At 56.5% G+C, this 15,131-nt stretch overlaps 1 protein-coding gene across 10 annotated transcripts in view; it reads left to right on the top strand.

The window, feature by feature from the left end:
- SPEG (SPEG complex locus) overlaps positions 1-15,131 on the top strand; it is a 48,101-nt gene that overhangs the window by 13,094 nt on the left and 19,876 nt on the right. For 7 of the 10 annotated variants that reach the window (XR_002779920.1, XR_002779921.1, XM_011358528.2 and 4 more), the window contains 10 exons: positions 5,292-5,467; positions 5,715-5,803; positions 6,690-6,865; positions 9,350-9,610; positions 10,710-10,868; positions 10,971-11,160; positions 11,267-11,490; positions 13,881-14,000; positions 14,224-14,328; positions 14,911-15,117. Coding sequence is in view for 7 of the 10 variants with exons in the window: in XM_011358528.2 (XP_011356830.1) it covers positions 5,292-5,467; positions 5,715-5,803; positions 6,690-6,865; positions 9,350-9,610; positions 10,710-10,868; positions 10,971-11,160; positions 11,267-11,490; positions 13,881-14,000; positions 14,224-14,328; positions 14,911-15,117 (1,707 nt within the window). In the remaining 3 variants the exon portion in view is untranslated. Of the gene's footprint in view, positions 1-5,291; positions 5,468-5,714; positions 5,804-6,689; positions 6,866-8,213; positions 9,030-9,349; positions 9,611-10,709; positions 10,869-10,970; positions 11,161-11,266; positions 11,491-13,880; positions 14,001-14,142; positions 14,329-14,910; positions 15,118-15,131 lie in introns of those variants that run through there. The other 3 variants (XR_002779922.1, XM_023529736.1, XM_011358540.2) reach the window with 3 other exon arrangements.

The raw sequence follows: 15,131 nt of genomic DNA, 5'->3' as shown, positions 1-15,131 counted from the left end.
GAGAAAACCGAGACTTGGAAAGCTTTAGCAAATTGCTATAGAGTAGCGTCAATCAATAGAACTTTCTATGATGATAAAAATATTCTCTGTGTGCATGGTCCAATAGGGTAGCTACTAGTCACATATGGCTAATGAGCACTTGAAATGTGGTTAGTGTGACTGAAGAGCTGAATTTTTCATTTTCTTTTAATCGATTTCATTTAAATAGTCTCAGTGGCTAGTGGTTACCCTGTTGGGGGCCTCAGCTCTACAAACATGGGGCCAATGGGAGGCTGGATCATGATTTGAAGCCCTGTCCTGGGGTCTTCCAAGACTGTAGTCCTAACCACTGCACCATACTGCCCGCTTTCCACTAATCTGAAGTTCAGGGTTCAGGTAGAATTGTGCTCATGAGCTCACAGAGACTACCAATGCCTTCTGTGGGTGAGTCATACTGGGGGTTTTCTCTCCTTCCTCTCCTGAGTCCCCCTCCACCATGGCTGTGGTACTCGGGGCCTCCATCTTACAATCTTCAGTCCTCCGCTCAAGCACAAGTTTCATATATTTGAGCCCAAGGTTCTAGCATTTTCCAGCCGAGACCCTGGCCTCTTTACTTTACCTTAGCTGGCCACCATGTTCTCATCTGTACAGCAAGGATCAATATAACTCCTGGGCTGCTTCCTCGGTAAGATTTGTGAGGCTCTGTCAGGCCGAATATTTAGCTAAGGACATTTGGGCCAGAGGATATAGCTTATCAAAGCTCATTCTGGTCCCACACCATCACTACAGATAAGAGGTGGTTTTGGGGGGTCATGAATATAAAAGGAAAGGAAGGAAATTATAGCACCACTGTCTGCTCCCCTCTTCTCCTGGCCCTGGCCCCGGTCCCAGCAAGTTCTCACTTGTGAAGGCAGTGGCTGCCTATGGAGGGGATCTTGGAATGCCACACGGCTTCTTTCTTCTCCAAGGGGAGATACCCATGACCACACCCGTGGAAATTCCCACCTACAGACTGGCGTGTGTCCTCCTTTTCCCTCACTTCCGTGGTGGGATTATTATAGCAGACATTTAAAGAAATCGCCTCTGGAGGAACCTACTGTGACAGTGAACGTGGAGAGCGGGCCGTGAATGGCCAGGCCACATACAAGGCTCTTAACCTCCAGCACATTACTCCCTTCCTCAGACACCTCAAGGGGCTGAGGAAGGCCACACTCCTGAAGCTGGCCTCCACCATCTGGACCTGAAGGCTGGCTGCAGGCCGCTGAGGCAGTGGGAGGGACGTGCTCGAACATCGTCATGTCCCATTTCTTTTTTCTTTACCCAGCTCTGTAACCAGAGGGTTGAACTACAGTTTTCTCACGTTTTCTGCCTCTGAACATTTGCTCATGTGGTTTCCTCTGCAGGAATGCATTTCCCTGCTTAAACCAATCTCTAAATTCTAATACCACCACTTCCCTCAGTTCCCCTTGCTTCCTTGAACCAAAAGTAATGTCCTGTTCTCTGTCTTCCTGTGGCCTTTATCTGTCCCTCCTGCCACCTTATTTCTGCTTGCTGTTATAGTTGTATGGGTATCTGGTTTGTCATACCTATCAACCAGAGGTCCCCTGCAGTTATGACCGTGTTTTGACTACTCTTAGCCCTTGCAGCCATACCTGGAGGCCCTCCTGGACAGCTGGGGGCTGTGTGCATCTCGGGGACTATGTGCAAGGTAGTGTTTTCCATGACTTTGCAAGCTCCTGGAATGACCTGGGTAACAGAGGCTGGGCGAGACACACATCTGCAAAGGGTAACGAGCATCTGCCTAAGAGCAGAGGTTGGGAGACAGAGGAGATCATAGAGCAGTCGTCCTCAAAGTGTGGTCTGCAGACTAGGAGCATTGGCATCACTTTGGGATCGTGTTAGAGATGCACATTATTGGCCCCATCCCAGATCTACTGGATCGGAAACTCAGTTGGGGCCCAGTGATCTGTGGTTTAAGGAAGGAGCCTTCCAGGTGATTCTGGTGCACTTTGAGAACCACTGCTATAGAGTTAGGGACCTCACTCCAGGTAGGAGGCCAGGTGGTACACTGGGAAGCACATGGGCTGTAGAGTCAGACCTCCGAGGTTCAGAGCCCTGCCCTGAAGTTTGGTAGCTGAGTGAGATGGAACTCAGTGATATCACCTCTTAGGGTTATCCTCCTCCCATGAGGATTATGGGGGTCCCTAAACTTTCATGTGCATAAGAATCACCTGGATGCTTTTTTTAAAATGCAGTTTCCTGACCTCTGTTTTAGGAAATTACCTTTTTCTATGTCAGAGTAAGGCCCAGGAATTTCTAGGTTAAACAGGCTCCCAGGTGGTCCTGATGTGGGTGTTTCAAGGACCATTCTGAGAAGCCTTGACGTAGAGGGCCTTGTATGATGCCTTTCATGTACGTAGCTGTGACTGTATCTATTGTGAGGATACCTCAGGGGGTATTGGGACTGGTATCGAGCTGGACGTACTCATCTGGGGAGGGAGGGCTCCCAATGCCAATATTTTCATCAAGTGAGTCTGACCTGAGAGCAGTGTTGAAGAACCAGACACGTGTGCAGAATCAGCATGTTTGGGTGGCGGGTTGTGTGGGAGCAGCACCTACATGGTGGACATATGTGCATCTTAGGTTTGGGGCGCACCTGCTCCCCTCTCCCTTGCTGATGTAACTATGTTTCCCACAGTGAGAGCTGGGTTTATGGGTGGAGCAGGGCTGGGATAAAAGTGGGGTGGCACCAGAGCCTGGTGGAACCCTGGAGGCTCTGGGCCCCGGAGACAGAGACCCCTGATCAGCCTCTTTGTCCACACAGTTTTGGGGGTACAGAGAGATGGGGACCATGGCCTTGTTTCGAAGAGGCCTAGTTCTGCCTCCCATGTATCCTGAGCCTCCTGCCTAGGCTGCTCTGACAGGCCCCTCTCTTGAGGACCCTGATTTGCTGGGTCACTGGATGTCCTCAGGGTGCTGTTCCGTGAGCCACCACTAGGGGTCTCTGAGGCTCCCTGCAAACTTTGCCCATCTGCTTTGATCTCTGCTGTCTTTCCCTGGGCTGTGTGAGTAGCCTTAGCGCTGTCCAACCTGGAGGTGACCCTGGAGGTCACCAGGCTCCATAGAAGGGAGGAGGCACACACCTCCAGAGGCCATGCCTGTGATCTCAGCATCAGCTAGTTGCCAAGCTGTGAGCACATGCTCACCAATTGCCATTCTGACTTCCTTCCCCACCCCCACCTCAAGACAGCCAGCCTGAATGGTGGGTCCCCCTCCTCTGCCAGTCCCTCCCCCCTCCTTCTTCTCTGGCAATGCTGGGAAACACAGGTCATAGCTTGGGAATGTGGCCCTGGGCAGGGGTGATAGGAGGAGGGAGAAGGACATGTGACCTCTGTACAGCTCCCCTACTTTTCTGCTCTGTCTCCAAGCCCCTTCTCCAATCCAAATACAGATGGGTGCTAATTGTGAGGGGTCATTGGGGGAAGCAGCCGCCGCATCCTGACTGTTGGCCCTGGTGGGGCTGACGGGGTGAGGAACAATTGCCAACTGGTAACGAGTGTAGGGAGAGTATTGGGCGAAGGCCCAATGCCCTGGGGTGGCTGCTGGGCCAAACCTGCCATGGCAGGATGAGGAGGCAGAGATGGGATTCTGGGCCTTCCTCGGGTTGAGGGGGGCTTCTCTAGGAAGGAGGCTAAAGGTCCTGACAGTTCTCTAGTTCTCAGCACCAGAAGAAATAGAGCGTGGCTTGGCTCTGTGGTATTTGAGGCTTGTTAGGGATCTTGATAGTTTGGTCAGAGCAAGGGGCATCCTTGGGGCCATTTGCCATCTGTACCTTCTCTGGTGCGCATGTTAGAAGGAATGGGTCAGTGCAAGTGTCTTGGATGCTTCAGTGCCTCCCCCATCTTCCCCTGGGGACTGAGGCCCCAGCACTTTGAATGGAGGTGCCACTGAGGGAGTTTTGTGCTTGTCAGGGTCCAGAAGCTGTAAGGGGAGAAAAGGCAGATCCTGCTGCTTGGGAATGAGCAGGGTGGCTAAATACAGCCAGGCTGGGCTCTGTCCCTCCCCTCTCCCCCCGCCTCCACTCCAGGCCCAGGCTGCTTGTGGTCTCAGCAGGCACCACCTTCCCAGCCAGCTGCCTGCCTGCCACCCAGCCTGTCCCCACTAGGCCAGCCCCCACCTCCTCCTTCCCCTCCTCAGGCTCCTTCCCCTCCCCCAGGGCCTCTGCAGAGCCTAAGCAGGGTCAGTGAGTGAGTGGGGCTGGGAGGCTGGGCTCCTGCTCCCTGGGGAGCCGGGCGGGGTGGGTAGTGGGCAGGCAGCAGGAGGGCCTGGTGCCAGGGCAGAGCCTTCGGGACAGGCGCAGGCTGGGGTCCATGTGCAGAGTCTCAAGGTGAGTTGGGGTGCAACCCTGTGGGGGGCCGGGCCAGAGGGGCTTGGGGTGGGAGAACTGGGAGGAGGGGCCAGGGGGCTGTGGTGGATTCATGTCTGTATTTGGCAATCGGCTAGGAGCCAGTTCAGTGAGGCTGGGCCCCTGGCCAGTTGCAAGGGAGGGCGTCAGGGCCCTGGGGACACCCCTCCCCCAAAGCCATACTGGTGCCCCCTTCTCTTCCTCAGGCTGGGCTGCCTTTCTCTGCGGATGACTCAAACTGCTTTCCCATCTCTTGAGAGTTTTAGGGTTCATGGTCTAGGGCTGGGGCCAACAGGTGCCCCTGGGGTATCTGGGGCAGGAAGCTGAGAAGGGAGAGGGGGAAGGGCAGGCTGGATAGTGCCACCTCATTGGTCCTGGCACTGAGGTCGGGATGGGGCTTGTCTGAGGTGTGTGTTCCCCTGCAGCAGGCCCAGCTCACCCAAGGAATGGGTGTCCTGGCTGTGCCTCTCTGGGGTCCAGAAACATGAACCACCTGCATTAGGAGCCTGTGATTCAGTGCCAGGAACGTGGGTTCCTGGCTCCAGTGGAATTCCAAGTCTCCCACAAGGCCCAGGAACAGCCCCTCTGCTGCCCGAATCCTTGGTCGCAGGCCATTTCCTATGGTGCCCCCACTCAGGAGGATCGGCAGGATCAGTCTTGGGAGAGTCTGTGGCAGAGCAGGATTTAGGGGCCCAGGGACAGGAAACATCTGGCAAGGTCACACAACAAGCAAGTGGGAGCCCTGGGAAGTGAAGTGAGCTACCTCAGCTCCTGGATTCTGTGAGTTCCAGACCTTATCAGGTCCTTGAGCCCTAGGCTGATCCATCTAGCTCTCTCAGTCTCTCTGCCCGCTTCCTCCTGCAGCATCTTGCCCTGTGCCACTATCTCTCTTCTGTCTCTCCTCTAGGTGGGTCCACATCCCCTTTCAGCAGCCCCATCACCTCTGACGAGGAGTACCTGAGCCCCCCAGAGGAATTTCCAGAGCCTGGGGAGACCTGGCCCCGAACCCCCACCATGAAGCTCAGTCCTAGCCAGAACCACCAGGCTTCTGACACTGGCTCCAAGGCGCCCCCCACCTTTAAGGTCAGGCCCCTGAGGCCAGCCCCAGCCCCTACCCTCTGTGCACCCCCATTCTGTCATGTGGCCCTTTGTTCTTAGGGCCACACCAGGCTCCAGCATGGCCTAAAGCCCAGCCCCATTAATTCCTCTTACCCAGAGCCAGCCTCAGTCATACTGGGATGGAAGAGGCCTGTGTCCCAGATCCCCCAGCCCCCAGGAGCCAAAGCTGGGCCCTGGCTATCTCCCCTGACACTTTGGGGTTCCCCTTCAGGTCTCACTTATGGACCAGTCAGTAAGAGAAGGCCAAGATGTCACCATGAGCATCCGTGTGCAGGGGGAGCCCAAGCCGGTGGTGTCCTGGTGAGTAGCAGCCACTGACTACCACCTGCCAGCTCCCCCCGCTCCAGGCCGGGCTGTGAGGCCTGGCTCTGAGTGGAGGGGAGTGGGTCTTTTGTGGACTCCCCCAGGATCTGCAGAGTACCACATCCCTGCCTATGGTTCAGGACCCATTTGGGGCTTCCCGCTCTGGGGCGGGGTCTGGGTAACAAACGATCTCCTGTCTGTTCACTTGGGATGAATGGCCTGGAACCATCTCACTCCTGAAGAAGGCTGCCCATCTTCACCCCCGTCTGTTGACGACAGCGTGATTTTTGAGGCCTGCCCTACACCTAGCCCTGTGCTAGGCCCCAACCGAACCATTTGTTTCTGAGCTGCCCGAGCCCAGGGTTAGATGCAGGCCTCATCTGCAGTGCTACATCTCAAGTGCCTGGAGCTTTGATTAGTTCACTTCGTTTATTATTGGTTTGGGTTCTAGAGTTCAATTTTAATTGTCTTATCCCCAATGCAATATCTTAAAATTTTTAGTTATTTCATATCCCTTTTGGGAAGTGGAAAAGCTGCTGTTCATTACAAATAAGTAAAAATAAGACATGGGGAAATTTAAGAGCTATTAAGAGCTGAATAGCATGGCACTACTCTAAGTGCAGCTAAGTTCCTAGAAAGTAGAGCTCCAGGTGGGCAGACATGGTCTGGAAGTTCCTGGCAGAAGCGGGATGGCAGAGTCAGGATGAAGACCTAACCCTGTAATTAGGGGGTGCCTGCGGTCAGTAGGACAGATGTGGGGAGGGGACAGGTGATGGGCGGGGGGTGGGGGGAGGAGAGGCCTGCTTGGCTCTGTACCCCCATTTCCCTGCATGTTCAGGGAAAGACCCTGGGCCCTGGGCCTGAGTCCTTGCCCCTCCGACAGGCTGAGAAACCGCCAGCCAGTGCGTCCCGACCAGCGGCGCTTCGCGGAGGAGGCAGAGGGTGGGCTGTGCCGGCTTCGGATCCTGGCTGCTGAGCGCGGCGATGCTGGCTTCTACACTTGCAAAGCAGTTAACGAGTATGGCGCTCGGCAGTGTGAGGCCCGCCTGGAGGTCCGAGGTGAGTACCTCACACTTCCCATGAACTCCCCAGCCTGGCCCTGGCTGTGTTCCTGCCCAGTTATCAACTTCCACACAACCTGTTACAGGATGCCATAACTGAAAGGGCCTTAGAGATCCCCAAGTTTAGCTGCTTATACTATAGACGAGTAAACTGAGGCCTAGGGAGGGGAAATGACTTGCCCAAAGCCACACAGCAAATTGCTCAGTCCTCAGCTTACTACACAGTGCTGCCTTCCCCATGCTCAATCGTGACTGCCCGATGCCAGCCAGAGACCTTGCTTCCTGCTGCTGATCGTCCTCTCCCCACACTCTTCTAAGCCTCTGTCACCCTGCCCTTCCCAGACCTCTCCCTCGCATCCACTCCCTTGTTCCCTTTGCCCTTTGGCCTCCTACCCACCCCATTGCTGTGCAGAGCTATTGTGGTTGGGGGGTGGCAGTGGGGAGAGTCTGATAGTTGGACCCGTCCGGAGGGGCCCTTGGGGTGACTTAGGCATGGAGCATCACGGGGACCCCAGGCGTGCCTGGGTAAGCAGAGCTGTGAAATGTGAGAAGGATTGGGGCACAAGGGCAGGGGGCCTTTCAGGCCATGGGGATGGCCTCCCTAGCCAGGCTGCCTGCCCTCAGGGGCTGGTGCTTTTCCTGCCAAGGGCTGGGCGTTTGCCTCTCCTTCCATCTCCCTTTCCTTGGGGGCAGTTCCGAGCTGGGACCTCCTCCTCAGCTCCACACTCAGCCATCGTCCCTCCCTTCCTGGCAGAGGCCAGCTTTGAGAGCTTCCAGGATTCCCCCAGACCCCTGCTGGAGCCTGGACCCTAACAGTCATGGGCACCTCTGCTGAGCCCTGCCTGCCTCGGTTACCTGGCCCTGTGCCTCCTGTTCCTGGGGTCGCCAGCTCCTCAGTCTCTCAATTCTTCAGTAACCACCTCCCTTCTCCCACCCACCAATCACAACGCAGTCCCCATTGCCTGGCCTGCTCCTACCCCTCTAGGGTCTGGCTCTGCCTTGCTTCTCTGTGTTAACCCAAGTCTCAGTGCTTTTTTCTCTTTGGGATTCCTCCCAACATCTCCCAGGCTTTGGGGTGCTCCTGATGCCTGCGAATGCCTCCTTCCTGGTTGCCGAGGGCCTCTACCTGCCCAGGAATCCCAGAGACCCGGCCTCTGGTCGGCTGCCTACCCCCCGCCCCAGGGCTGCTCACAGGGGAGCTGGACATTGTTGCAGTGCCACTCGGGCAGTTTCAGAGGCAGCTGTCCATGCAGGGGGGTCCTAGCCAGGTCTGCGTGCGTGTGCGTGCGTGTGCGTGTGCTGCACTAACCTGCCGCTTGCTGACTGAGGTTTTTGTCTGTACACAGGCGAGTGAGCTCGGGGCCACCTGCGCTCCCCCCGCTACCCTCCGAGCCGCGCCCCTGTCTCAGGCACCTCTCGGACCTCGCTGTGTTTCACTGCCTCCTGCCCACAGACCCTGCCGGCCTGGACCCTGTTCCAGCCTCCCCTCCCCTCCCCTTCCTTCCCCGTGCAGCATCCTGGAATAGCCATGGGCCCCTGCGGACCCTCCTTCCCCAAGTGGACATATGGCTGGGCAGGCTGGGAGCCCCCACATGGACTGAGTGCCAAGAAGGGGTGGCCATGAGGGGTATCAAGACCCCCCCCCAGACTCTCCCCACAGGGGAGCACCCAGCGAGCGCATGTGCTACCGCTGCTACAGGCCCTGTCTGTCTCTCTGTTTGTCTGTCTGTGTGTCTGTGACAGTCAGGGAAGGATGCCTCCAAGCTGGCAAGGGGTGAGGCAAAGGGGGAGATACAGGGCATGTCATTCATAGACTGGAGGGGCCCAGAGGGGCAGGAGGTTGTTGACAAGGGGCTCATAAAGGGGGACGGGGCACTGACCATTCCAGAAACAGGTTTCAAATGGCACAACACCCTATTTCACAAGAGACTAAAAGCCAGAGGCCCCTGGGTCTTGCGCTAATGAGGCCTGGCAGAGTCCTGGCCATAGCAGGTTTCGGGCCCATGTGGGGCTCCCTCGTTCACTGTCAGGGCCAGGGAAGCTCTGTCTGGGATTAAGGGAGTTAGCCAGACTTGGTGCAGCAGTGGGGTCCTGCTGCAGTGGGCGTAGAGATACTCAGAAATACCTGTTTCTTAGCTCAAATAAAGTCCAGTTTGTACCCAGCTGGTGTGCTGTGTTTTTTTTTTTTTTTTTTCCCCCACCGCCGTCTGCCCCTATATGGCTCTCAGTCTCCCTGTCCTTGATTCCTTCCACTTCCCCTGAATTACCCATCCCTGGCCCAGATTGGGTTGCCATCCTGAAGCCAGGCCTGGGACCTCTTTGCTATCCTGGATGGCTAGGTGGGCGGGCTTTCCCTGTCTCCAGAGGAACAAAATGCATCTCTCTCTCTGTGTCTGTCTGTCCCTCTGTGTGTGCGTGTGTGTGTCTCCCTCGCCCCGTGTGTCTCTGCTCCATGCGTGCCCCCCATGGCTGCTTCTCCCAGCACACCCTGAAAGCCGGTCCCTGGCCGTGCTGGCCCCACTGCAGGACGTGGACGTAGGGGCCGGGGAGATGGCGCTGTTTGAGTGCCTGGTGGCGGGTCCTGCCGACGTGGAGGTGGACTGGCTGTGCCGCGGCCGCCTGCTGCAGCCCGCGCTGCTCAAATGCAAGATGCATTTCGATGGCCGGAAATGCAAGCTGCTGCTCACCTCTGTGCATGAGGACGACAGTGGCGTCTACACCTGCAAGCTCAGTACGGCCAAAGGTAACCGTCCACTCGGGCCCTAGGGCAGCCATGGGTATCCAAGAACTGGAGGGAGAGGGCTGGGGGTGAAGGAGCTGGGTGCGGAATAAGATAGGCTCATCTCCTGGGGGAAGAGCAGTGGGTGGGAGATGGCGTGGCGCACCTGCCTGGGTAAAATCAGCTCTTGAAGCAGCACCTGGCACAAAAGCCCTTCTATGCCAATGTTAGCTGTTGCTCCTGTTAGGAGCCTGTCTGCTGAGATGTGGCAGACAAACCTGGATGTGGGTTCCAATTCTTGCCCTGCTATGTACCAGCCATGTGACTTTAGACAAGTTATTTCATCTCTCTGAGCTTAGACTATTCATCTGTAAAAAGGGATCATAATAATGCCTAGCTTGTAGGGAATCGGCAGGATTAATGAGATAATGAATGTAAAGACAAAGCACACCGCATGGCGAAGGGTGCCACCTAATAAATGTCAGCCATTATTATTATTAATGACATCTCTGACCTGGTCCCTGTCCTCACTTAAAGAGTGGAGACAATGCCTCACCAGGTTTTGGTGATGAGCACCTCAAATGGCACTGGAGGGGCTTTGTAAGCTAGAAAGGACCAGGTCTGCGTAAGGGGCTGTTACTGCTCCCAGAAGATTCTCTGTGGGTGGTAGAGGGGGGTAAAGGTGCATCTGCTCTGGGTCTAGGGGGTGTAGGAGGGAGCACGGGCACAGAGGAGAATTTAAAAAGTAGGAGAAAGGGATGTGGGGGAAGGAAGGGGCTTGGCTTCTAGGCCCTTCTCTTCGAGTTGAGCTGAGCATCATCCTGGGTAGGCAAAGTGAGGTGAAGAGGAGACAGCCAGGCTGGGGCCCTGGACACCCATCGTCTCCCTAGCCAACGTGGCAGCCTGCTGCCATCCTTGCGGACCTCCGTATTCCTGAGAAGGCCCAGTCTTTGGAGCTTGCCCACTGTCTCGCTACGGTGCCCAGGGACCTTGCTGGGCTCTGTCCTGGCTCCAGCTCCTGGCCTAGCTCCCCTTTTCCACCCAGCATGAGGGCAGGGCCTGCAGGTTGGGGTGCCTGGAGTTCCATGACCTTTCTTGCCCCAGTGCTGATCCCTCTCCCCAGATGAGCTGACCTGCAGCGCCCGGCTGACTGTGCGGCCTTCACTGGCCCCCCTGTTCACACGGCTGCTGGAGGATGTGGAGGTGCTGGAAGGCCGCGCAGCCCGCTTCGACTGCAAGATCAGTGGCACCCCGCCCCCCTCTGTGACCTGGACTCATTTTGGTATGGCCCTCCACCCTGCAGACGTTGGGGGCCTCCCAAAGGCCAGAGAGCGGGGCCCCTTGCTGAGTCTGCTCTGTCCCTGTCCCCCTGTCCCTCCCACAGGCCACACCGTGGAGGAGAGTGAGAATGTGCGGCTGTGGCAGGACGGGGGTCTGCACTCACTGCACATTGCCCACGTGGGCAGTGAGGACGAGGGGCTCTACGCGGTCAGTGCCGCCAACACCCACGGCCAGGCCCACTGCTCTGCCCAGCTCTATGTAGAGGAGCCTCGGACGGCTGCCACTGGGCCCAGGTACCACCTGGGGGCCCTGGTGCTGCCGGGGCTGCCTCCGTGGGGCCTCAGCCCTGTGGTGGGAGGTGCGGCTCTGGGACTCTGGTTAGCCATGTGGTTTTTACAGCTCGAAGCTGGAGAAGATGCCATCTATCCCTGAGGAGCCGGAGCAGGGTGAGCTGGAGCGGCTGTCCATGCCCGACTTCCTGCGGCCACTGCAGGACCTGGAGGTGGGACTGGCCAAGGAGGCCATGCTGGAGTGCCAGGTGACTGGCCTGCCCTACCCGACCATCAGCTGGTTCCACAATGGCCACCGGATCCAGAGCAGTGATGACCGGCGCATGACGCAGTGTATGTGTCTGGGAAGGGACCCTAGGCAGTGTCCTCTCCAGCACCCTCTTTGCTTGCTGTGCCCTCCCTTCCCCCCACTCTTGGGCCTTCCTTTTCTAGCCTGGTCAACGGTGGGGGTGCCTGGGAGAGGGGAGCCCAGAGGGGCTATGAGCTCATTGTCTCCTCCTCAAGCCCACACAGCACCCGTCTGCTGAGTCACCACTCTGGCCTCAGTGGCTCTGTCGACACTCACTGGACAGGCAGTATACCCTGCTGTCGACCGTGAGCAAGTTACAGAGCTCCTCTGTGCCTCAGTTTCTTCATCTATAGTAGGCTCATTCTGATAATTAAATTAGGGAATACATATAAAGCACTTAGAGCAGGGACTGGCCAGTAGCAAGTGGTCAGTATATATTAAGCCTTATGATTATTGCTATTGTTGTTTTTGCCACCTTTGTCATCCTTGTCATGAAACAGTGCTGCTCACGCCTTCAGTGAAAAGGCCGGGGTGGGCAATGTCTGGCACCGAAAGGATGCTTGGCTATGGTCGCTAACAAATAGTGAATAAAGAAAGAGCCGGAGGAACATATAGAGGAATGTATTCGGGACTGTGTCCTCTCAGTCTAGGGTGTGTGTCATGGGAGTATCTCACTTCCATCCTTGAAGGAATCCGAGTCTCCTGTGGGAAGTTCTCCCTATCCTCCATCAGACAGTGCCACCTTGTGCCCTGTGATGACCTCCTTTTACAGCTGCAGTGTGACAAAACTCACCTGCTTTTTGAGTGCCAGGCTCTGAGTGCTCAAGGCCGGGCCTGGGTGATCTCATCTTCCTTACCGCAAGCCTATGAGACCAGTACTATTATTCCTATTTACAGATGGGAAAACTGAGGCTTACAGAGAGACAGGGACTTGCTCAAAGGCAGGCAAGGACCAGATATCTGACTCTGGCTTCCACCTCCTAACCATATTGCCTCCTGTCGCCCGTGACACATCTCCAGCGCCGCCACTGTGGCTCTGACGCGCCGCACCCTCTTAGCCCTCTCCCGCAGAGGCTATCTTTGCTCAGCCCACAGGTTCCAATCTCTCGATCTGCTTGAGGCCTTGGATGGGTGTCTCAGGATCTGAGTGTCTCTTCTATATCTGGGGTCACTGGCAGCCCTTGGTTTCTCTTCCTTTATAAATAGTATCAGCAGAGATAAATGAATAGGTGACTGTCCCATGTGGAGATAACCACTAAGAGAAGAGAGGGGTGTTTGGGGACAGTCCTGACATGAAGGAGGATAGTGCAGGCCTCTTTTCCTTCACGTCCCTGTTGGAGATGGCTCTCTTATCATCATTCAAGGAGCACGGTGTAGGGAAAAGAGCTTTGGATTCAGAGGGAACTAAGTTCAGGCCATAGCATTTTTATGAGCTGTATGACCTTGGACAAGTCCATTAATGTCTCTGACCTCATTGGTGAAATGAGGATAATTTTGCAGGGTCGTTGAAAGGATTATGGGGGAAAAATGCATGTCAAGTAGCTGGCATAGTCTGGACACAGACCAGACAACTCTCATTGTGATTTATAATGCAGCATATTTGGTACTTACCACATGTAAGACATCAGATTCTGCTGGAAGGCCTGAGGAGGGAATCAGGGATGTGGGTGAAGAGGGGCTCCCCAGGCATGGCAGAGAAGGCTTTCCAAGCTGGTGCTCACTTGAACTGCATCTTGAAGAAGAGAGAATTAGTAAGAGAAGAATGTTCCAGAAAGGAGGAAGTTTTTGAGCAAAGACTTGGAGCTGGGACTCTGGTGGCTGGCTTGTCAGGGTCAAGCCAAATGTGGAGGACTAGCAGGAGGCATGGCAAGATGGGCATTTAGGATGAGGGCTTTGGCTGCCCCCAGATGCAGAAGGTATCTTTAAAGTTTCCAGGCCGCGAGACAGCAGGCAGTGCCATCGGCAGAGTGTGGGCTGCATGGCGGAGGGCTTTCGTGGGGTCTGTGCTGGCAGTGGGACCTCCAGAGGCCATGGGGTTCGAGAAGAGGGGACTGAAGGAAGGGCCTTAGGAACAAAGCTTTGTCAGAACGTTGACACAGAGGTTTGACACGCTCCCCCAGCCCAGGAGGTTTGGAGAAGAGGGGCAGTCAACAGGCTGCAGAGGGTGAACCAGTGTGAGAGGAAAGTAAGAAGTTGCTGGGCCTGAAGTACAGAAGGAACAAGCAACAGGGGCCAGGGCTGCAGGTGTAGACCTGGCAGCCTGGATCTAGGGTTTGCCACACGATGGACGCACTTCCTGCTTGTCGGCCCATCCTTTCCCCCTCGCCTCTTCCCTGAGTGGTTGGGAGTAACGGGCCAGGTCCAGGGTGGCATGGGCCCACCCCACAAAGTATCCCAGCTCAGGCCCAGTGTCACTGTCCCTCCCCCCTCCCAGACAGGGATGTCCATCGCTTGGTGTTCCCTGCTGTGGGACTTCAGCATGCCGGTGTCTACAAGAGTGTCATCGCCAACAAGCTGGGCAAAGCGGCCTGCTATGCCCACCTATATGTCACAGGTGAGGCAGGCACCTTACTGGCCAGTTGCATGCACAGCCTAGCCTCTGGCCTACCCAGGGGCTGGGTGAAGGCTGCCTCCCTTTGGTCCCCTGGGGAGACATCCGGCCTTGCCCCAGCCCTGTGTCTGCCCCCCACCCCCAGCCCACTTCTCTGAGGCGTGGCGATCCCACAGAGCCATTGGGCCCTAAAGGACCCAGCAGATGCTTGACCTGTGGCTTTCAGATGTGGTTCCAGGCCCCCCAGACGGTGCCCCGCAGGTGGTAGCTGTGACTGGGAGGATGATCACCCTCACATGGAACCCCCCCAGGAGTCTGGACATGGCCATCGGTGGGTCAGGACCGCGCAGGGCTGTGGGAAGGGATGGGGGTGTGGACAGGGCAGGCTCGGTCAGGGGTGCCAAGGGAGCCAAGAGGGGAGGGCAAGGCCCAGGGAAGCATATGGGGAGTGATGGGAGTAAACGGAGTGCTGCGGGCATGGCCGGGAGCTGCCTTGCCTGTCTCCTCTCCGTGGCAGGTGAAGCCCTTGCTCCAGGTCAGGATCCCTCTCTCCTCCTCTTAGAGGAATTGGGTGCTTGTGTCATGACCCTGGGAATATGCTCTTTTTTCCTGTCCATAATCTCTCCCTGCTCTGTGCCTCAGTTTCCCCACCTCAGATAGTAGCAGGGAATTGGGATACAAGTCAAGCTCCCTCCAAGCCTATAACTGGACCCCATGCCTGGCACCTTGTTGGCTCTGAGTCTGGCCAGGCTAGTGGTTGGGCAAGAGCATACTGGGGTCAGGCAGAAGCAACAAAAGAAACTGAGGCCAGTCCTCAGAGCAGACTAATGATGAGTTCCTGGGTCCTGAGCCAGCTGAAAGGGGGTGGGGGCACCCCAGCAATGCCCACCTCTAGCAGCTGCCTCCCTACCAGACCCGGACGCCCTGACCTACACTGTGCAGCACCAGGTGCTGGGCTCGGACCAGTGGACAGCTCTGGCCACGGGCCTGCGGGAGCCTGGGTGGTCTGCCACAGGCTTGCGTAAGGGGGTCCACCACATCTTCCGGGTCCTCAGCGCCACCATCAAGAGCAGCAGCAAACCCTCGCCCCCCTCTGAGCCTGTGCAACTGCTGGAGCACGGTGAGCCTGGGTGG

This window comes from Pteropus vampyrus, unplaced genomic scaffold, assembly GCF_000151845.1.
Source record: "Pteropus vampyrus isolate Shadow unplaced genomic scaffold, Pvam_2.0 Scaffold42, whole genome shotgun sequence".
Classification (NCBI taxonomy): Eukaryota; Metazoa; Chordata; class Mammalia; order Chiroptera; family Pteropodidae; genus Pteropus; species Pteropus vampyrus.
The sequence above is the reverse complement of the archived record's forward strand: the minus strand, read 5'-3'. Positions and strand labels throughout refer to the sequence as shown.